Source organism: Mus pahari, chromosome 9, assembly GCF_900095145.1.
Source record: "Mus pahari chromosome 9, PAHARI_EIJ_v1.1, whole genome shotgun sequence".
NCBI classification, from domain to species: Eukaryota; Metazoa; Chordata; class Mammalia; order Rodentia; family Muridae; genus Mus; species Mus pahari.
The window spans coordinates 19,763,010-19,785,966 of NC_034598.1; the positions used below are offsets into that span (position 1 = coordinate 19,763,010).

General features: G+C 39.8%; 1 protein-coding gene across 2 annotated transcripts in view; it reads right to left on the reverse strand.

The window, feature by feature from the left end:
* Positions 1–22,957, reverse strand: part of Man1a1 (mannosidase alpha class 1A member 1) — a 171,184-nt gene that overhangs the window by 107,160 nt on the left and 41,067 nt on the right. For both annotated transcript variants that reach the window (XM_029542453.1, XM_021204538.1), the window contains exons 3-5: positions 18,086–18,182; positions 13,118–13,233; positions 1,898–1,978 (exon numbers count right to left, since the gene is read on the reverse strand). In XM_029542453.1, coding sequence (XP_029398313.1) covers positions 1,898–1,978; positions 13,118–13,233; positions 18,086–18,182 — 294 coding nt within the window. The remainder of the gene's footprint in view (positions 1–1,897; positions 1,979–13,117; positions 13,234–18,085; positions 18,183–22,957) is intronic.

Consider the following 22,957-nt stretch of genomic DNA (forward strand, 5'->3'; position numbering starts at 1 on the left):
CCCCTGTCAAATGATCTGCCCTAAAAATCTATACATACAAGTACCATTGTACAAACTGAACATGTTGTATTCATGCATGCGTGTATATTGAGTAATTCTATACGTGTATGTGTGTATGTGTGTGTATATAAACAGACATATATGTACGTATGTATGTATGTAAAAACAGTTAATGAAAACTGAGGTCATTTATTTGAAAGATGGCAAGCAGGGGTGTAAGGGAGGGCTCGTATGGAAGAAAGAAAAAGGAAATGATGCAATTATTTTATAATCTCAAAAATAAAAATAATTTAAAAATTCTTACAAGGCCTTTAACTTATTACTGTACTTATAAGCAAATGACATCATCTGTGGACATTTCATTTAGAAGAGCACATCCACATATATCAAATATTCACAGAAACAGAACCACTCATATGTATGGAAACCTAGAACAAGTAAAACTAAAACAAGCTAATGAAAGGGGCTGTATCCTTAGAAGAAATGGAGATTTGTTTCTTTGTGTATTCCCCACAATCCCCATCAAGCTCTCTGATAGAAGGACACACACCCTGCGTTTTCCAAATTGTGTCTTCTACGTGTAGATTATGGAGGAGCATAAAAGCAAGGTCACCTTAGCATGCTGTGTCCAAACAATGAGAAGACTCAGGCTTAGGATGCTCAAGGACATGTTCATGAACAAAACACTAATTTGTGTGCTGCTTTTATAAAATATAGTTGCTCCACTTAGGGATGCCAACCTGGGCTGTCCAAATGATGACAGAGCAGAGAAAGCTAACTGGGGAAAAAGGAGGAAGGGGGGGGGGGACTAACACAGCAGAGGCCTTGGTTTCCCAGGCTCGAATGGCGCTTTGGACAGAATGACACAGGGGACTATAGGGACCATCTACATACTTTTAAAAATATGGTAGAACTGAATCCAAAGAGAGAGAGGAAACGGAGTTGAGAGCTGCTTTGCTTTGATGGGAAAAGCACCTTGGAGACGACAGGAACAAAGTCAAGCAGCTTCTCTCATTAAACATTTATTACCCTGCTTAAATCTGTTTGAAGCACAGAAATACATGAAATACTACACAGGCTAAGATCTACTCTTCCCCAGCCAGAATGCTGAGCCTGACGTAAATCTGACTGACGTGCGGTTGAAATACGTGACTGTTTCCTTGATGTCAGCTCTTAACACTGTCAGTATTACAGGTGAGTCCATTCCCGAAACTCTTAGGGGATACTTAACGTAAGTCACCAAGTTGTCCAAATGCTTTCAAGAGAATAGTAGCATCAGTGCCCTTGATGAGCATGATGCAAAAGTCTTTAATCTACCAAAAGAGTAAATTAAAAATCCGTGCTTTGCCCCAAGCAGCAGATAATTCATTAAGCCTTGACTCAGGAAGAGAACGAAGCATTTCTCACAAGGACACTGGCCTGCAGGACCATGTGCTAGCAAGCTCAGCATTGCAACCCCTCAATTTCACAGCGATTCTCATTTTCAGATCTTGTTTGTCATGCCTTCTTTACTTAAAAAAAGTTTTTACTAAGCTAACATACTAACATTAAAATAAATTTGGAGAAAGAAAAATGCACCCACGAGTCTGCCGTTACGCTAAGCACTGTTAATGTGCTCGCAGACATGTGGGATTTGTATTTCTAATCACAGCATGCATAGCCTAACGGAGCCATGCTTTTAAAGGCAGCACCTTAACCTGACAGTAGGAGCGGTCAGACTTCCCCCAGCTGGTTCATCGGATTGGCACACGTTTTGAGAACTAAAGCTGAGCTTCAGGATGTGAGAGGCTTCAGCAGCGGCTTTTGCCGAAATCCACATCACAAATGGCACATTTAACAATAAGAGTAATTTGGAGACATTTCGTAATTCACACGTCTATATGACTTTGCAACTTACCTCCTCTCCGGACAAATAGTAGGCTGACAGCAGTCCACCAACGAAGCGTATGTTTACTTCAAAAACAGAAACTTCAGCATTCTATGGGAACAAAGTGAAGGAGGTTAAGACATAATAATAGCATGCGGGATGAGAGCACATGGTATGACAAGCTGTTGTAATTTAAAGTCTGTTCAGACCTGTGTGCTTGCCCAGGGGCACCTATAGGCAAGACGGGAAGTCCCTTGTAAATATGGAAAAACATGAGTACGCAGATAAGGAATAATTCTGACTCACAGCAAAATTATAAAAATACCACAAACTGAAATTCTGCCTTGCCTATATGCAGAAGCAGACCTAACATTTGATATTCCGTATCTGTACAAAGGCAATACGATCAGGGCTTTTATTATTATTTTTTCTTATTCTGTGTTCTCATTATTTCCTTCATTTGTCTGCTTTTTCCCCCTGAAAGGCCAATCAGACTACAGTGTGGCTGCTAGCTCCACACTGGTGGAGCCATCTGTTTCCATTATGTCGAAGTGGCACAGACAGAATGCTAATGACACATAAACCCGGGGCTTGAGTTCCAGTGCTGCTCTATGCCTCCGCCTTCCCAGTCACAGCCCTGAGGCCACGTTCTGTCGTGGCACAGCAGTGATAACAGTGTGTGCCGTCGTTGTTAGAGTGGCTCTTAGTTATATCAGTAATAGCTTGCTTTTATTATTTATAATATGGCACATGCTTTACTCATTCCCTTATATCCTTTAACCCTCACGCAGACCTGTGGAATTAATTATTATTCCTATGTCCTGTCCACAGAACGAGAAACAAGTCAGCCTGATAGTGATGAATGTGACCTTTTGAAGTCCACACAACAGTAGAAGAATTAGGATTTGAATGGACACATGCTTATTCATGGATTAAAACCTACCTCACAGACTACGCTCCATGCCTGGTTATTAATAGTCAAATAATTGTGATACTTAAGTAGTAATTACCACCGATAGCTTTATGGTTCTATAATACTTTACTGCTAAGTGCATCTCTCTTATATTTTGTAATGAGGTGATTAGCACAGTATGACCCCCAACAGACATAAGGTATACGTCATCGGGCCTACTAAGTAACTGTCACATCTGTATCAAACCATTCACTGATACTGACAAGGGCTAAGAGCAAAATAGAAGGTATGGAGCCAGCATCTGTCAGATGAACTTAGAAAAACCATTTGAGATATCACCTTTAGAGACCACTTATTAAGCAACTACTATGTGCCAGGCCCAGGCCTAGGTTCTGTGAGCGCAACAATGAAAACTGACATGATCCTTAAACTTACTGAGTCTACATTTCAGAAAACAGTTTCAGAAACAAATAAGAGATGGATTGCTTCATGCCTACATGACCTCCCTCAAAGGATCTAGGGATTAATAACTGAAGCTCCTACTTAAGAAAGTTCCCTCAAAAGAAAGCTTATAAAAAGTTAGAACTGTTAGATGAAGGTAGGTAAAACCATCATAAAATAAAGCCATGCTGTATTTAATTGTACTGAATAATTTATGATTTGCAACATATATTTGGATTAAACCCCCTCTGTATTATGCAATTTATCACTAAAATGGATCACTCTGAATGAGGGTCATTTAAACCCTGCTGTTAGTCCACACAACCTCTGATTTTTTTTTTTTAAAAAAAGGTAAATTTATTACATTTAGTTTGGTTCATACTTATCTCTCATATCTAACAGAAAGAATGTCTAATAAAACTCTAATGAATATAAGCCCTTAGAGCACATTTGCCTTAGCTTGTATTTGTGTTTTTTACATTTTAAACCAGAAAACAGGTCTTCCTGTTTTCACTTAGAGAAGCCTACAGAGGTGATTTTATTTCCTTATTCTGGCTCTAGGCTCATTACACATGCTTTTCCTATTTCCCCTTTGAAAAGCATTGGACAGTTGAGACCTTTCTATAGACATCTGATGAAAATTATTGCAAGGTAGGGGACTGAGCCACGTCAATTGCCATCAGAAATATATCTCAATCTAGACATCAATCACTTATTGGATGCAGTTAGTCAAGCAGCTATTGATCCAGCTCTATGTGTATTCCAGAACCTGCATTCTATTTATCTTGCTTTGCTGTAACATACTGAAAGATAACCTTGCAAAGTCCTGTGCTCAAGGTCAGCGGCTATGACATTTCAGTTGCAGGGACTGAGTCATCTAGGGAGACCGAGGCAAAGTCAGGATTGTTAGCTGAAGCCACCCAGGTTCCCAGTGACTAGAATGCGTTTGTCTTTGAAACACTTGCTCAGGGATATCACAGCATTACAATCCTTAACTCTCATCATCTTCTTGTGCTTGGAGACCAGAACTGCATGGGAACAATGTTCCCGATCCCTGCCCAATCAATTCCTTTTGCCTCATTTTTCCAAAGTTACATTATTTACAAACCTTAGTTTGAGCTCTCTTAATATTCTAGGGTATTTTTAGGTATTCTAGGTATATTTTTAGGTATTCTAGGTATATTTTAGGCCAGAAGATTGACATTTTGGACACTTTGCATCATTCCTTACAGAACCTTAGGTGAAAAAAAAAAAAAAGGCTTGGGGGGAATAAAATTACATACTATAAGCGAATGGTTAGCAGCTATGAAAATTCTGGTCTGGGGCTAGGGAGATGGCTTAGTGGGTAAGAACGCTTGTTATACAAGTATTTGGTCTTGAGTTTGAATCCCCACATCCGTGGAAAAAGGGTACGCATGGCCATGTATAAGTGCAGCACTGGGGGCTAAAGAAGGGAAGAGCATGGGAGCTTCATGTCCCTGGCCAGCCAGCCTAGCCAGGACAGCTGGCTGCTGACTGAGTGAGAGACCTCTCGGGGAACAGGCAGAGAAGAATAGAAAACAACCATATACTTACGCTTGTGAAGTATACAAGCATGTGTGTGTGTGTGTGTGTGTGTGTGTGTGTGTGCATACACACATACAAGCACACACCCAAGAACACACACACCACCATGTACACACATACATTAAAAATCTAATGAATTCACTAAAAATTCTGTTGTGAATTAGGAGGATTGGGCTGGAGGCTGATTTGAGCGTTTGATCCTGGATACCTTACTTGCTGTCTCTCAACATCTGTTTTGCCACTGGTAAAAGACAGGTCTGCACTTTGTACAAGGTACTCTGCGCCCATGAATGTCAGGCAGAACTCATACCTGGAGAAGTCACACAGTCAGTACACAGCTGTTGCCATCTGGATATTCTGTAGTATCTAGTGTATAGTCTTATGGGAGTCACAATTTGAGCAGTATATTCAGCCTTTCGTTCAAACTGAATGAACCTGCTAATATCAGACCGATTAGCAACTATAGGTTGGACATGTCTGAAGATATACTATACTCTTAAATAGATCTCAATGAGAGACTACTCTTTTGTTTTTCTTCTAGCATTGCTGTACAAAAATAGAACACATTCAAACAAATTCATGCATACGTTTAATGAACTAGGTGGTATAATTAAGTTAACATAAAAATACCAGGATTTTGAGTACTGTGGGTCATTGAGAAAGTATGCTTTAGTTATGAGCCTTACTTAGTACCTGTGCTGGCTAGATTTATATTGACTTAACACAGGCTAGAACCATTCAAGAGAAGGAAACCTCAGTTGAGAAAATGTCTGGATAAGATCAAGCTGTAGGCAAGCCTGTAGCGAATTTTCTTAATTAGTGATTGATGGGGCAGGGCCCAGCCCATGGTGGGTGGTGATATTCCTGGGCTGCTGGTCCTGGTTTCTATAAGAAAGCAGACTGAGCAAGCCATGAAGAGGAAACCAGGAAGCAGCATTCTTCCATGACCTCTGCACCACCTCCTGCTTCCAGGTTCATGCTCAGTTTGAATCTGTGGCATCAGTCAATAGACTGTGACTCAAGATATGTAAATCAAATAAATCCTTCCCTCCTCAAGTTGCTTTTGGTCCTGGTGTGTCATCACAGCAAGAGAAACCCTGACATGAATAGTGCCTGTAACTTGGTTCTCAAGTTCTTGAATTCTCTCTTTATTCTTCTCCAATTTACAAAACATCTAAATTTATCAGATAAATTGACAAAGATTGCTAAAATGGAAAAACATTAATTTCCTCTCCTAATCCTTAAATTAACATCTTGCTCCACTCCTGTTCTGGAAAACGCTTCATCCTAACCAATACACCATGAATCCTGGATAGGAAGACTCTAACACTAATCTGGTGACAAAAATAGTGACCCCTTCAGAACCTTTTCTAAAATGAATGTCTGAAAGACTCGTACCAGGAGAGTCAACATTTTAAAGAGCACAGAGAAATTCCAGTTAGGTTACATTTCCATAAGCAACTCATCCTTCAAAATTACCCAAAGCATGATCTCTATTAGATCCCAGTCAGCAGAATCATAGGCTTGGCCAGGAAAATAAAAAGATATGACCGTTCTAGAGCCAAGTCAGCTCCAGCTCCCATTTGTCTGAGAAATTGCAGAACCATATGCTTCCCCTGAGAAAGTAATTTATTTCATTGGGTCTCCAGGCCATAAGCTAGTTATTTATAATAAAGCTTGTTCAGACTTTAACTATTAGGATTCTACACAGCACAACATTTTCATTGAGTTGAAAAGATCTCTTGAGAGAGAATATTTTCGAGGCCCCCAACACACAGAGAGAAGAGCACTGTGTGGTTTGGTCTCAGTAGGAGAGGATACACAGAGTCCACGAGAGACTTGAGGCCTCAGGGAGGGAGAAGCTTGGTGAGGAATTTTGTGGGGGGAATGGGGGGGATGGGGGGATGACTGGATTGTAAATAAATAAATAAATAAATAAATAAATAAATAAATCTGAAAAACAAAAAGAGAAAGAGAATATTTGATCCCTCAATTCAGACAATCTCCTTCTACCAGCCCTTCCACCAAACTCAGCCAACTTTCTATACAGAGATCTGTAAGCACGGCATTCTTGTGCAATACACAACAAACACAGAAGTTTCTGTGACAGCTGCCCCACTGCATACCAACCCAATGACTGTGATCAGTAACAACTTCCCCACCACCATCCACTATAGTAATTACGTCCAGCAGCAAGGCTACTGTACCCCCACATACGATAACTACCCTGCCTTATGTACAGGAAACCTTGCAATGCCTCTAGTTAAAGGAGCAGCCTACAAGCCTAGCCTGTGTTTCCCAGTAATATACCCCTCCTGAAAGAAGGCTTCTCCAAAATGTATGTTGCTTCACATCTCAGGGACTCGGAGTAAGAGTAAGAGTTAGTCTAGTAAAGCGTACTCGCATTTGCTGTGGGTGCCCTCGCAGCTCTTAGCTTCATAAACAGCAGAATACATTTCTTAAGACTGTTAGCAGTGTTTAAACGACGAAAGCCACAGAGAAAGGCAAGTGACTGCGTTGCTTATGTTAATAGGCTGGTTTTGCTATGCAGGTTCCAAAAGGATCCAAATGGCAACTCAGGTCTATCAAGAATCATCACTAGAGAGACAAGGTCCTCTCAGGGTCGTAACTCTTGGTCCGGTGAGCCTCAGCAGCAGAGGGCAAATACCCTATCACTCTATTCAGCAGGATAATACATTAGTGGTCTGGACCAATCAGGATTTAATGCTGCTTATGAACAAATCTTTTCTAGAACCAAAATTAAGAAAAATGTCATTTCTTTCATGCTTCATGGCATGGAATGGTGGGGCAGGTAGCTAAATAGTCATTCAGTTATGTGAGAAGACATGGGGCTGAAGTGGACTCACAGTCTTCCCAGAGGACCGCACAGCTTGTTTGGCTTACATATTTAAATGAACATGTTTATAATGAATCTTTAAGTAAAACCAAACAAAACCACAAACAAACGCAAAACACCAAAACAAAACAAAACGAAACAAAAAAATCACCTTTCTGCCAACACCTTTATCATGTAAAATATACTGGATTTATTACGTATCGTGCACAACCCTGGCAATTTGCCCAACTTCTCGGCATCAGTGTTAGTCTAGCAAGATAACCTACTCCATTCTTGTCTTGTGCACAAAGCCGTGTAAGAACACAGTTCATCTAGCATTTGTTTGTGTTTACAGAGACTTTATATAAGGAATTGCTACCCGGAGAAAATGTCTACCTCTATAAAATTTGCTACTAAAGATAGTTGTTAGTGCTTTCTCATTAATACAGTATGTTTCTAATTAATACAGTATGTTTCTGGAGAAGTTAAAAATCGAGTTGAATTATCACTCACTCAGAAACATGTTCCCGTACCAGTAGCCACCACAAACATGTTTGAAAGCAGGTTAATGTTGTGTAGATTCCTGTTCTTGCATTCCAACTGTGTAAAAATGACTTAGCACAGGTACCAGTGCAGTCTGTGAGCAGGCTTCCCAGCTCAGGCTCCCACCTTCAGTCAGGAAGTAGGCCGAGCCAGGCACCTTCTCAGTTTCACCAGCACTGATTGAGTTCTTACTAAATGATAAACTCTAATAAGCACTGCAACATATAGATTACATGTCTAAGTCGGATTCGTAGGACGTGTGTGTATTTCTCAATTTTTTGTATTTCCTCACCATGAAAAAAAAACAGGGCAAATGAAGTAGTCACACATCTTGCTTATTATATCTCCTGTTTGCTGTGCAGCCTTCAGAAGATTAATTAACTATGTATATCTATAAAAGCAAAAAACAAAAAAAAAAAAACAACAAAAAACCAACAAAAACCAACAACCATCTACCCTCCCGAAGAGATTGAAATAACCTATGCAAAACACCAACCAGCATCAATCATCAATCAATCACTCAATCAATCATCAGGTGTTCACCACAGGTAACAGCCCCTCTGGCCTGTCTGCCTTTCTCCTTGTCTTCCTAAGGAAACCAAGTTCAAGGGAAGGTGCCCATTTTTCCAGTAGAGAAGCACCTGAAGTGTAAGTCGCTGGTCCTTAGAAAGAGCTTGGTACATAATCAGCATATGAATGAATGGATGAGAATAAATGAGAGCCTAGATTCTTTCATCCTGGGCTTACACTGAATTGAAATCAGGAAGCTCATCAGAGCCTATTCTAACAGTGTTCAGCCTCACCTGTATGACTCTGCGGATACCCAGGCTGAACACAGCCTCCATCAAAGAAGCCCTGGCTCTCCCTCCCTAAGTCATATGAACCCAGTGATTTATTTAAAGCCGGTCCTAAAAGATGCTTGGATTTTGCTTTACCAAGTGAATCAACTTGCTATGCTTTAGTGAATGGCAGTATAAACCCATTGAAAAGCATTTGGTGAAGTAAATTTTAGGTGCTGTAAACTGAGTATTTTGCATGGACACACATTTATTCTCAACTTTAGGACTTATGTACACTTAGAGATGCTAGGATTAAACCCCAGCAATCGTGTTTCTGTCTCAGCTCTATTTCTTCTTCCTTTGCAGTCACACTGGATGCATTTATATGCATTAACTTAAAAACAAACCCAACAAAACAAGAAATTCTTGGACTTCCAGTTCAAATGCATTATAAGGAAAAGGTGTTAGCTTAAATGCAGGCCATGGTGTGTCCTCGAGGCCAGACTATTCATGTTATCTCCAAAAATAAAATGCTGTGTTTTCTATTTCAGGTAAAGTTTACTTTCTTCTCCCCTCCCATGAATGCAAAATTAAATCCTCAAAGTTTTCTGAAGGAAAAAAATCAAGCGGTTGTTGAAGCAATCACTTGAAGCTCTCACGTGTGGCTTATAAAACTAACGAGAAAACATTGTTCAGTGACAAGAAGCAAAAATAATTCATATACCTTTCCTGAGCTTATGTATTACTCTTTTTAATAAGAGAAGCTCTAACTCTGTATTATTGGTACATGTGTTAAAGCAAAACAAAAATGACTTATATAGACCAAGTTGGCTTGAACTCTTTATGTAGCTAAAGCTGGTCTGGAACTTCTGATCCTCCTGTCTCTAACTCCTGAGTGCTAGGATTAGCAGGCATGTGCCACCACATTCATTTGTATATGCTGCTGGGAATTTAGCATAGATTTTGTGCATGCTAAGCCAGCAAGTTACCAACTGAGCTAAGCTTTCACCCTGATAACATATTTTTTAATGGGGAAATATGGTAATTTTGATAAAGAGGCTCAGTAATTGTTTCAAGTCACTTCACGCTGTGAATAGTATAATACGGCTGAGGAGGTAGATGGTCAGTGGGTAAAGCACCTGAGTTCAAATGGCAAGCACCATATAAAAAGCTGGGCAGGGATGTATATACCTACTACCAGAATACCCAGTATGTGTGGGAAGGCGGGCTGGGGCGGGGGCAGGATCCCAGCAGCATAGCCAAAATGGCAAGCTTCCCGTTCAATGAGAGTTTGTGTCTCAAGGAAATGAGGTGGAATGTGATAGAGGAAGACACCCAGTGTCCTGATATAGCTTCTCTTGTGTGAATCGCCAAACATATACAATACCTACTACACACACACACACACACACACACACACATACAAACATGAGGGGCATGGGGGAAAGATAGATAGATAGACAGACAGACTAATAAACAGAAATTTGAGACACATGGCTACAATTGGTAGGAGAACGTTTGAAAAGCATAGCCAGATTATCGATAGCTGCTTATTTCAAGGTACGAAAACGTATGTTTTTTGGTTGAAAATTTAAACCTTTAAGAATCAACCTCTTAGCAGACATTTAGTGATAGCTTGCTCCTTAACGAAGGAGGCAAAGTGACACAGTTTCTTGGCTTCTACATAGGTTTATATTCCCTATTTAGATTCACTTTGCTTCTCAGGGGTTCCTGTAGCCCACAAAGATTCTCTTTCCAACTAATTAGTGGCCCAAGGCCACCATTCAAACTTCTACTACAGTGATGTTTTAACTATTACCCTGAGAGGCCTCTGAACTTCGTTTTGAAAAATAAAACAGTTCCCACCCTCCAAGTCCCTTCATCCCTCACGTTCAGAGGAAAGAGCTGCTGTCGGGTTAGTAGAGGTTTGGGACGACACTGCATGTATCAGACAGACCAACCCAAGAATCAGAAAAGGGGCCTGGGACTACTCATCGGTCTTGGTGCTAGTAAAGTTTCTAGGTGTAGAAGAGATAGTGCCATAGTTGAAAGATGAGTGTGTTGGGTAGGTAGCTGGAGTCATTCCTAATAATAAGCGTTGCTAAGACAATGCTCAGTGTACTGAACAAGCACATGCAAGACCCTGGATTTGATCGCTAGCACACAAAAGCAAGCAAGCAAGCAAGCAAGGAAATAAAGACCAAGTATTAATAAGGGAATAATCATAAAAAGGGAAAATTTTGTACTCTAATTTTTCATATTTAGTTCTATTTATATGCGCAGAACTACCACATAACGCCCCATATCACAACTCGGGACATTTGAACCACCAGCTCTTTACACCCACCTTTCCTCAACATTTAAATAATAACATGAGGCTAGAGGGTAGCTCAGCATTCAAGAGCACTGGTTCTTGCAAAGGATCAAGTATTGTTCCTCAAACCCATATAGTATGTCACCACCATCTATATCTCTAGTTCCAAGGGACCCAAGTGCCTGTTTTGACCATCTCAGGGCACCAAGCATGCACATGGTAGATGGGCATGTATGCATGTAAGTAAAACATTCATACACGTTAAAATAAATAAATCTAAAAAATTAAAACACCTTGTCACATTGGTCTCCAAATTTCTAGAGGGAAATTAGGATATTAATTAGGATATTATAAATAGGGATATTATCTCTCTGCTATTCTAGAATCAGTTTCCAGAAAGATTAGGCATAAACTTTCTGTCCATAAAACTTTCTAAATATAGCATGCATAGCATCTAATCAAAGAAGGAAGAATGAAATATTAAAACTTGTAATTTATAAATCTTTTAAATTCAGAGTGATGGAAAAAGACACATTTTTACTAATCTTTAATGCTCTAGCCAACACTGATGTCCAGTTTCCACGGGAACAAAGGAGTGACAAAGCAGCAGGGTGGGAAGTAGCCCTCTCCTCCTCCGTCCCACTTCAACATGTAGTGTGCTCGTTGTGGGGATTTACAGATACTAGTGCTTGGCTGTGGGGAGTCACAGAGACCAGTGAACACTTCCTAGCTAGACAAGAGGCTTGCAAAGATTTCTGCAAAATAGTCTCAGATTTAAAATTATACCAACAATACAGCCATAAGTTAAGGACCTTTAAAAAGTCAGTGCCGACATCCTTCCTTTTCCTTATATTAAGTTCTTTGCCAACATCCTTATGAGGGAAAACAGTGGCTGTCCAGTCAGAGCCAAGGAGACACAGTCCTTTCTAGCCAAGGGTCATCAAACACTTGAGCCATCTCCCTTTATCACCGTGTTCCCTCAGAGTACATTAGGTCTCAGGATATTTGCCAAGAAGGTACATATACAAAGAAATTGAAAACTGTTATTTATGCACACACATCTAGATGTTAGTGGTTTGAACAGTGTTTGAAGCCTGAGTTAAGTGACAGTGGCTGCTGATGCCTTGTACCATGTCAGGATTAAGCACCGGGCACACAGCCCAGCGACAGAGTCATGGCTCCAGCATACAGCCAGCCATATGCTCTGGAGAAAACCTTAGAGACTTCAATTTCCACCTCACAGGGTTGCTACAGTATTTTGAACAAGAAGATTTGATAATGTAGACAACTTTAAATATTTATTTCTTTTGATGTGATTTACTCTTAATTTAGCAAATGCACCGTGCATAAAAACTGAACAAGCATAGCGCTTATGAGTGTCTTTACTCTGTAAAGGTGCATCATTCGGAGCTGTAGCGAGCACTTAGTAAAATGCTTGCCTTTTAAGCAGGAGAACCTGAGTTTGATCCCCAGAACCCAAGTCAAAAAGCTGGGTGTGGTAGCCTGTGTGTGTAATCCCCGTGCGGAGAGCTGGGAAAAGGCAGATCCTTGGGTTTTCTGGCTAGCTAGCCTAAGGTGGCAAGTTCTAGGCAGTAAGAGACCCTGCCTCAAAAACTATAGGAAAAAAAAAAAAGAAAAGAAAAGTGGGTGAGCCTGGATGAATTATAGCCAACAACACTACCCTCTATTTGCCTTATGTACACATACATCTGTAAACAGATCAACATGCACACACATACACATTTAAAAAGTTGAATTTGTTTCTATTAGCACAGATTAGAATAAACAATGAGTCTCATATATGGATATGGTAGAGATAGGCTAAAACCTAAGGACTCGATGAAAAACTTGAACTTACCACATTAAAATCTAAATATTTTTTAATCCATGATTTAGCTTCTTGAAATTCAGTCTTCATACCCATAATGAAAAGGGTATCCAGGGCATCTACTATTGTAGCTCCTTTGATGTTGCCTGAAAAATACCAAAGATATCTTTTCAATATATATGTATATACATACATACATATGTCCATATGTACACAGAAATATCAAGAAAATGCATGACCATACCTAGAAAAAACTGAGCATAATCCTCAACTTATTAATGAGCAGTAATACTGAATAGAGTATTATTTTCTTCCAAAAAAATCAAATAAAAAAATACACCACATCAAACCACTTTTTTCTCACAGGTTACAGGCTATGAGTATTAATCTTTAACATTTGCTCCAAGTTGTACAAACTAAACCTCTTGGAAACTTCATTTGTGATTGCATTCTCCAACAAGAAAAGAAAGAATAAGCCTGAAGCAAAGGGGCAGTTGTCATTAATTTTTGTGTAGCTGCACTGGAGTGTGCCTGTGTGAAGTTTGCTAAATGTAGAATTATCATCATGCCTGGCTCTTTTTTAAATCATTGCAGTAGTCGCCCTTTATCTGCAGGCAATATGTTCCAAGAACCCTGGGAGATGCCTGCAACATCAGATAGCACTGAACCTCATATATACCATCATTTTTCTGAAGCATAAATACATTTAATGCCTTTCTCATCTTAACACTTAAGCACTGCAGCCATAACTTTTGCAGTTTGATGTGGGACTACAAAACCAACGCAGACTTCCTTTTCCTTCTTTCCAGTTCCATGGACAGAAAATTCATTTGACTGTAGCTCTGAGCGACCTTAGCTTACGATTCTCCCTTGCCTCCTTTTCCATGTTAAGTTGAATATCAAGTACTTTCACTGTTAAAGGAAATATTTTTGGCTCCTCTTTGGCACTCCCAAAGCCTCAGCATGGTCCTCTTGCACTTTCAAACCATTAGTGAAAAAAGAATGACTGGGATACAATAAATGAAACAGTTTCATTTATTGTGACATGGGAGCAAATTGGGTACCAAATGACTGACAGGGTAGGTAACACGTCCTGTGGATGCTGGGATGAGTCACATCCAGGGCAGGACAGGTGCAGAAAGTGACTATAATCTCAGGTTCTTACTCAGGATTGTGTACTGTTTAACGCATAAGGGTTATTTTTAGACTCTTCGTCAATATCTTTTTAGACTGCAGTTGGCCACAGGTGACTAAAATCCAGAAAAACAAAAGCATGGGTAAGTAGGAGGAGCTGTGTGTTTTGACATGAAATCCCCACTGTGTATTAGAGTATGACTCATCCCATCTCCCATCTCTTGCCTAGCCAGGCCCAGGTTCTGTTCACTCCCTCTGAGCTCCTACTGTGTGGAGATTCTACACCTCTCAGGCACGTATCCCTCTCTGCCATTCTTTAGTCTACACACCTCCTTAGAAGAGAGATATTATGGGTTGTTTATTCCACACTATGCCCCTGTATGACTGTAGTAGTGTATTCAGTGACTGGCTACTGCGTTTAGTCAGTGCAGATCCATAAATAGAAATGGAACACTTTGATGCACATACTGTTCAACTAATAAGTGGAGAAATTATCTTTAGGAAGCTAGAAGTAATGGAATAGTAAAATATTCTACTTTCTAAATCAGAGTAAATTTAAATCTTACATAATGATAAGGACATGAAAGGCAGACAAGTTTTAGTGTCATAGTTTATTCTCATCCAGTGTTCACAAAAAATACAGGGTTTATTTTTGAGAGGAAACTATGGAGTCAAGAGAAACAGTACAGGGAATGTTTCCATCACATTTGGAAACATGATAACAGTTTCATGTGCTCATTGATCTCTAATACCTCAGTCATTAAGACCTTTTTTGTTACACTTTATCTTTATACTTACTATAACTGATCAGACATAAATGGTTCCCTTTGAGGAGCAATTCTGTCAAGAGCTAGCTCTGCTTTCTTCTTTAAAGTGGCACTGAGAAGCTCCTGGGGTCACGTCTCATGTTTGTTAGCATCATATTAGCCTAAGGGAGGAGCCCGGATTCCTTTTCCTGGCAAACAGGCAAGTTTCAAGTAACTGGAAAGAAACAGCCAGGAGACAGCTGCATTGGTGCTGAAGGCCTCCCCAGATGCTAATGCCTGGTAGAGGAGCCTCACAGAGCAGACTGTCCTCCCTTCTCATAGCCTGCTCTTAGGGACCAAATCTGAATAAGCCACTGCAGAAAAAATAAATACAGAAGTAAAATAACCACTGCCAACAACCAGGGTGAATGCAGACAAGTTGTTCCTTTCTTCTGTGGTCTGCTGAAAGCATACACAGGTTGACATACTCCTTACAGACAAAGACTTTGGTTCAGATATGTCTAAAGAAACCAATTAAAAGTTTTCCTCCCCTTCAAAACCGAGACGTTTTAATTTTTGCACTAAGTCCCGAGTGTTGATTTTATTATACAAGAAAATCACCTGTAGCCTATTCTAATTTGAAAATGCAGGTTGATACCATTTGATTATTAACAATTCACTCTGCTATATTAATATTTAAAGCCATTTTGGGGTAAAATATAAGTATTTATATTGGTTATAAAAAGTGTTTTGTTTTGTTTTAATTAATAGATCCAGTAGAAACTGTAAAAACAAAAAGACTTGATATGTTTTTTAAAGTTTCATTATTAAAACCATTGATCTATTAGCAGAGAACCAAGAAATCTATTCAATGATGATTATGGCAAACTAACATAACTGAGTTATCCGATCAACCTTCACAAAGACAAAAGTAAAAATGATGTCATTTTTAAAAAAATTATTTATTTTGTGTGTGCAGCTGCTTTGCCTTCATGTGTGTCTGTGAGTCACATGTGTGCAGTAGCTGTGGAGGCGAGAAGGAGGCATCAGATCCACTGGAACTGAGGGTAGAGACAACTGTATTTCCCAGATATGTAGGTGCTGGGAATCAAACCCAGGTCCTCACCAAGCGCTGAGCCATCTCTCCAGCCCAGAGTCAGGTTTCTTAAATGTTATAATAGTAACCATTATAATGATAATAACCTCTGATGTACCATGAACTTTCAGTTTCTCTCTTAAGCTTGCACCTCTCCTCTTTCATGGAACCTGGTCACTGAGTCCTGTGACACTACTCTAGCTATCTCTGAAGTCACTTGTGCTGCAGGCAGTCCCAGCTTAAGCTCCCTGTCTTGGAACTGAATCATCAGAATAGCCTCTTTCGCTCACTCTTCCCTACCACGCCCTTCTCCCTCCCTGAGACCCCAGTGGCTCCTAGAACCCCTCGTGTCCACCAAGCCACCTCATGCTTTGACAATTCAGTTTACACCACACACATTGCCCACACATGTGGCTGCAGTAGACAATCAACTCTTGCAAAGACTTGGATTATTTCCCTTAGTAGCAGTGGGTACCAGGACCAGGAACATGCAGTCTAATGTCAGTAACGCTGAAGTCTGTATTTCTGAGAAACGTCTTCTCTATGGGTTTTTTTTTTTTTTTGTACATAAAAATGAGATTAAATGATATGTTGCTGAGTGGCACTTTATGATATTTGTTCTGTAAGTGTGACCAGAAATTGTTGTTTGTTATAAGAACTGGTGTCATTTAACATGTTGAGTTATGGTACAGAAGGGCGTGCTGGTGAGGTCAACGGTCACAGAATACGTCTTTTCCAGAACCCCATTACTTACAGTTACAATTTTGAGAGCTAGAAAGAAAGCAAGCCCAGTAGGAGGGGCCCTGAGGAAGACTTGGCTCAAGGGAATCCATCAACATTTCTGTTGGTTTCCTTCTTTCCACAGGAGGAACCTTGTTAGTACTCAGAGGACCAACCACAGAGTGTTGCCCTGAGGACCAAGCCCAGTACAGCAAAGATAAATGGAAGCTGAAGCAGCTGGCATAATCCACACGTCTTGTTTTCCACAGAACAAACAGAAAAAAGCTACACCCTAAACTGAGTTACAGAGGGGGTCACTAGAGCCCACTGCCCCGGCCAGCTTATTCATAAAGATACAGCTTTTATACAACAGGAAGCCTTTAATGCAGGTAACTAAATACAGTTCTACAAGAATCACCAGGGACCTCGGGTTCCTGCTGGGGCAACTCCATCCCTGGAAGGCAGCCCTGGACATCAGTTATATGGGTCTCTCTGACACAGAGCTGGGGTTGTTTCTAAAAGATGCATTATATACAATTTTTCCATAGTGCCAGCAAGGGTTCAAGTTTCCTAGCAACATGGAGATCCTCGATAATCAAGGAACCTCGAAAGCTTTCTAACCATCAGTAAGTTTAGGGAACTCAGAGAAAAAGATACTGTCAATAAAAATCCAGGAGTGGTAGTTCACAACTAGGATCTCTAGGAAGGTGTGGTAATTTGAATGAGAATGAGCCCCATTAAGTCATATAGTTGAATAAATGGACTCCAGGTGGTGGAACTCTGTGGGAAGGATTATGAGGTTTGTTTGTTACTGGGGTGGGCTCTGAGGTTTCCTAACCCATGCCTTTACTAGTTAGTCTTTCTCTGCTACAGTGTCATGCCTGCCTGCCTGATGCCGTTCTCCCCACCATGATGGTGCTCCCCACAATGATGGTGCTCCCCACCATGATGGTGTTCCCCACCATGATGGTGTTCCCCACCATGATGGTGTGCCCCACCATGATGGTGCTCCCCACCATGTTGGTGCTCCCCACCATGATGGTCATGGACTCACCTTCTAAAACTACTAGCCCTCATTATAATCTTTATCCTATAAATTGTCTTGGCCATAGTAACTCTTTACAGCAATAGAAAAGTAAGCATGGTAAAAGTTTAAGTCAGGAGCAATGACATGAGTTCAAGGACAGACAACTACGTGCTCAATTCTAAGCCAACAAGGGCTACAGAATGAGACCTTGTCTCAAAAACCAAAAGCAAAACCAAACCAAACCAAACCCTTAAACCGAAGCACGTTGTACTCACCAAACAAACTGCTTGAATGGCCTTCTTTTGATATAGGTTTCAGTTCGTTCAAGCCCCACGCATAACGTTTATAATTATTCCAAGCATGGGTCATCATCTGTGTGGAGATAAAAATGAGATTACAGTTTGAACTAGGACGTTTTTAATACAAGATACATCATATACTTTGGCTTTGAAGGTTACAGCATTAAAATTCAATGCTTAGTCTGAAAGGCTGACCATTCATTAAGAGGATGATGATTGTATAAATTAGGGCAGATATGAACAGAACACATGCATTACTTCTTTATCCTTACAAATACAAACTTTCCTTTTTGGACTCCATTTAATCATATATATATATATATATATATATTCTTTAAAAGTCAGTCCTTGACAACAGAAATGTTATACTACAACAATGAGTCATTCCTATATTTATCTATTTCACTCTCATAAAAGATTATATCTGGAAACATTAAATTCATATTTTTGTACAAGGTCCTTCCTATTTTGTCTACATAGACAAATATTCAAGGCTATCACCTTAAATTTGACAGTGTTTTTTGACCAAGAAATATGAGAAAGTATTTTGAAATAGGTACAGGAAAAAAATTCTGAAATTCTACAGTTATGTCATTAATTTGAAAACCTGTCATGTATTATAATCAATCCTTACTAAAATGTATATATTTGTGTACACATATGTTAACTGGAGATAGATCTTTTCTAATTGCAAATTTGAGACCAATAATTAGAGACATTTTTTTTAAAATACAACTAGCTGTCCCATAAGTTGATTGAATGAAAAGTCTTATGACTCAAAGACTATGTAACAACTACTTTTCTGAGGACTGACAATTGGACCCATGGCCTTGCACTTAAGAGACAGGCACACTCCTTCATTGATCCATTTCTCTGGATCTCTTACTTTTTATTTTGAGACATGATCTCACTAAGTTGGACTGGACTTGAACTCACCACGTAGAAGAGGTTGGGCTTACAATCCTCTCCAATTAGCCTCCTAAATTGTTAGGATTAGAGTCCTGTGCTCCCAGGCCTGGATTATAACTATTTTTACACAGAGTTTTGAAAGAGTTAAGGACCCCTTAATTATCAAAAGCTTAATCATGCCATTATCTTATAATAAGAGTTATCAATATATGGACAAGATATGGAAATGGTCCCATCTGGTTCCAAATTTTATAAGATCATTAAAAACATCACACTCAGGGCTAGAAATACAGCTTATCAGTTAAAAGCACAAATTACTCTTGCAGAGAACCCAGGCTCAGCTCCCAGTAGTAACATAGTGGGTCACAATTACCCACAACTCCATTTCCAGAGGACCTGATGGACATACATATATTCATGGAAAATACACACACATGGGATAAAATGAAATGAAATAAATCTAAACATGCTTTTATACGGTAACACCTAAAAGTATCGGTGCCATTCAAGGGCTAGCTATGAAAAGTCTTCAGTACAACCAACCTGAGTCAAAACAGAGTCTAATCTTGTCCATGAACACAATAACAAGTACCGTCATGTACTTGTCTTCTGCCTTATTTTTTCACCCTTACCACGTTAATGTACTATGCACACCTACCAAGAACCTCTATGTTCTTCTGGAAATACTAGTTAAATGTTTCCCTTCAGCACAGTGCCCCAATTTTGCCAGAACCCTTTTAAACATATCCTCAAACCATATTGGTTTGATAGATAAGGAGACTGACGTGCAGAACTTCAAACCAAAATAAAACTTGACTCCGAGTCATGACATTACAGCCAAGGACCCAGCAGGCATGCGCACACTGGCGCGGCTCCAAAGCCTGAGGACAGGAACCAGCATACTTCATTGCCTCCCTCTAAAGTGTATGCAACAGAATACTCCTTTCAAGTAGCAGCCCGGATCTCCCAGCAGTTGGGAAATGTGTATAGGGTAATGTTTTCAAGGCTTTCCCTGTAGAGATTAACTTCATAGGCAGGTGCAAAGGACTTGAGGTCAGGTGACTGGACGTCTGCCCGGGATGCCAACGGACGCATGAATGAGTTGGCTCCTGAGAAACTGCCGCTTGCTGCTTATCTGAAAAATCAATGTCACAACTTCTCATAGGGCTCATGGTCGGCTTCTAGAAGCATGGCTTGTGTTTTTGTACCGAGCACACTGTCTGACAAATGATATGCGGTCATGTGTTCATAAATGTTAAGCCGATATCAAAAGTCATCTGTGGGCATATCACAGAAACTATAAACCGAGGAGCTTCGGAAAGAACAGGTACAAGAAAGCCACTAGACACCGTGAGATGGTATCTCAGTTTTATTTCTTTAGTCCTCCACCCTCCATCAAATGCAATTTTGCTAAACTCTTCATTTTATGAATTTCCAAATATACTTTAAAACGTCAGGAGCTTTGGAACATACTCATAAAAGCTAACAAAACAGGTTAAAGTTATTAATTGCTTCAATTATAACTGAATGATAACTAGTACTATCAATGGCTTAAAAATAGCATCTAGCTTTCACACAGAAAAACATGCTGCCTTGTTAAAAAATGATAAAATCCAGCCATGGTGATACGCATCTGTAATTCCAGCACTTGGGGGCACAGGTAGGAGGATTAGAAGTTCAAAGCCATGATCAGTTACATAAAATCGAAGCCTATATGGCTATATAAGATATTGCCTTAAAACATTTATACAATGTACAATAGCATATAATTCCCATAAGTTCTTTCTATCTATCTATCTATCTATCTATCTATCTATCTATCTATCTATCTATCTATCTATCTATAATGTACTAGCTTTTGTTATTTGTTTTCCAAGGGAAAATGTGATGTTAATTGCTTAGCTGGTGACAGTTCATAAATTTCTGCATGTTTCCCAGCATGATTTTCTCATCTCTTGAGATTTCTATGAGTTAAAGTTAGAAAAGAAGATAATAATGCAATCAAATGCCCTGGATGGACCAACATGAATGCCTTCTGTTGTGTTCTACAAAGTGAAGGGAAACAACCATATTGTTGAAGGATTCCAGGGTTGATCACCTGAGCTTGAGATAATCTGCCATAGTATAGCAAGATGTAAGATATATTCATCTCCTGCTCCAATATATGTATGTATGTGCATATACATACATACATATACACACACATAATGGGGCACGGTATGAATGAATATCATAATCATGTTAATGGATTCCCAAGTCATACATAAAAATCAATTTGTTATTTTAGTTTTATGACTTATATGGATATATGAAAACACAAAAATGCTTGCCACTCTATATTCTTGCCACAGACAGCTGTGAGACCATGGGGACAAAGACATTCAATCTCTCCAGACACAGTGTTATAGCACGCTGACAAGACATGAAGGTCACTTCTAAAATTTAACTGTCATCAGAGAAGCCAATGAATAGGACTGATCCCACCCTCTTCACAGGCCTCTTATTTTGCTTTGTAGCCTTTTATATATTTAATTAGGGTTCTATAGTTTGGCATTCTAAGAAGTCGGATTAAAATTTGGCTAAACCAGAGGTTGATTAGGACTTCAAACACAGTGCTGAAAGCCTCTGGAGTAAAGAGGACAGAAGGCAATGAGACTTGTAGAGAGCAGAGCTAGCTAGCACAGTGTATAGATGGAAACAAAGGAAGGACACAAATGTCGCAATAGCCATCCATTCTCCTGACCCAGAAAGGATGGAGCTAAAAGGCATTTACTTCTCCTTGACTCTGTGCTCATGGAAAGGATTTCTCAATTTGTACTATTCTTTTTCAGTTGGCATCAGGGCTGAGTAATTAGGCAATGTCATTTATTGAGTGTCTGTTACTCCATGAATAATAAGATGCGAAAGGACTCAAAGGGAAGCAGACAAGCCTATCTCTCCAATAATCTAACAGATAATGTGTGGAAGCTTAGCAGTCCCATACACATGCTCAATGGAGGTTTATAAATACAGAACAATAGGACACTAAAGCGATGACATGGACAGCTCTACGGTTGTACTTAATTTGTTTTAAAGGCTGTCTCTTTCCAAGGACGCTGGAAAGACATTATTTCCCCAGGGCAATAGGTAGATTTCATAGCTGTGTTTTTGTTAGTGGAACTATCTTAGCAAATAATTCTGCTATTTACATAATCTTCATGATAGGCATATTAAAAGTATCTTTTCAAAAACTTCCCCATTTTTGCCAGCCAGGCACTGTTCCTCTGCAACTGCAGCGCTTGTGATTTCAGTTCCACTTACAGTCTGTTCCATTCTGTACATTGGTTTTGGTTGTTTGCTTTGACGCAGGGTCTAATTATTGTCTTAGCTGATTTAAAACTTGCGATGTAGACCAGGCTGGCCTCTAACTCAGAAAGATCTGCCTGTTTCTGGTAAGTGCTATCACACCTGGAATCCCTTTGGAAATTTTGGTTGATCATGGCACACCAAGAGAAGCAGTGTCTGGTGCTTGATCTAAAGAGACAAAACTGTGGGGGAAGCCACAAGGTTCTGAGGTGACTTCCTCTTGTAAGTCACTCACTTCTCAAGGGTGGGGCCAGGCTGAGGCAACCACTTCTATCTGAGATAGTTTTGGGGGGAGACATTCTGAGAGAATCTGGAGGCTGTAGAAGCAGCGATGTACCAAGACACAGGAAAGGTCATAAAATGGGGTCACAAAGCCAGAGATAAAATGGAGGGTCTGGAGAGAAAGGAAGAGGAGGCTGAGAGATAGAAATGAAGTATGCATTCTGTCCTATGTGTGGTGTACTTGTGAGCAGAGCAATTACAGACTTACAAAGGATGCTATTGATTCCTGAATGTTGACAAAATATCTTCCTCTCTTCTTTGAGGTGTGACATATATATATATATATATATATATATATATATATATATATAT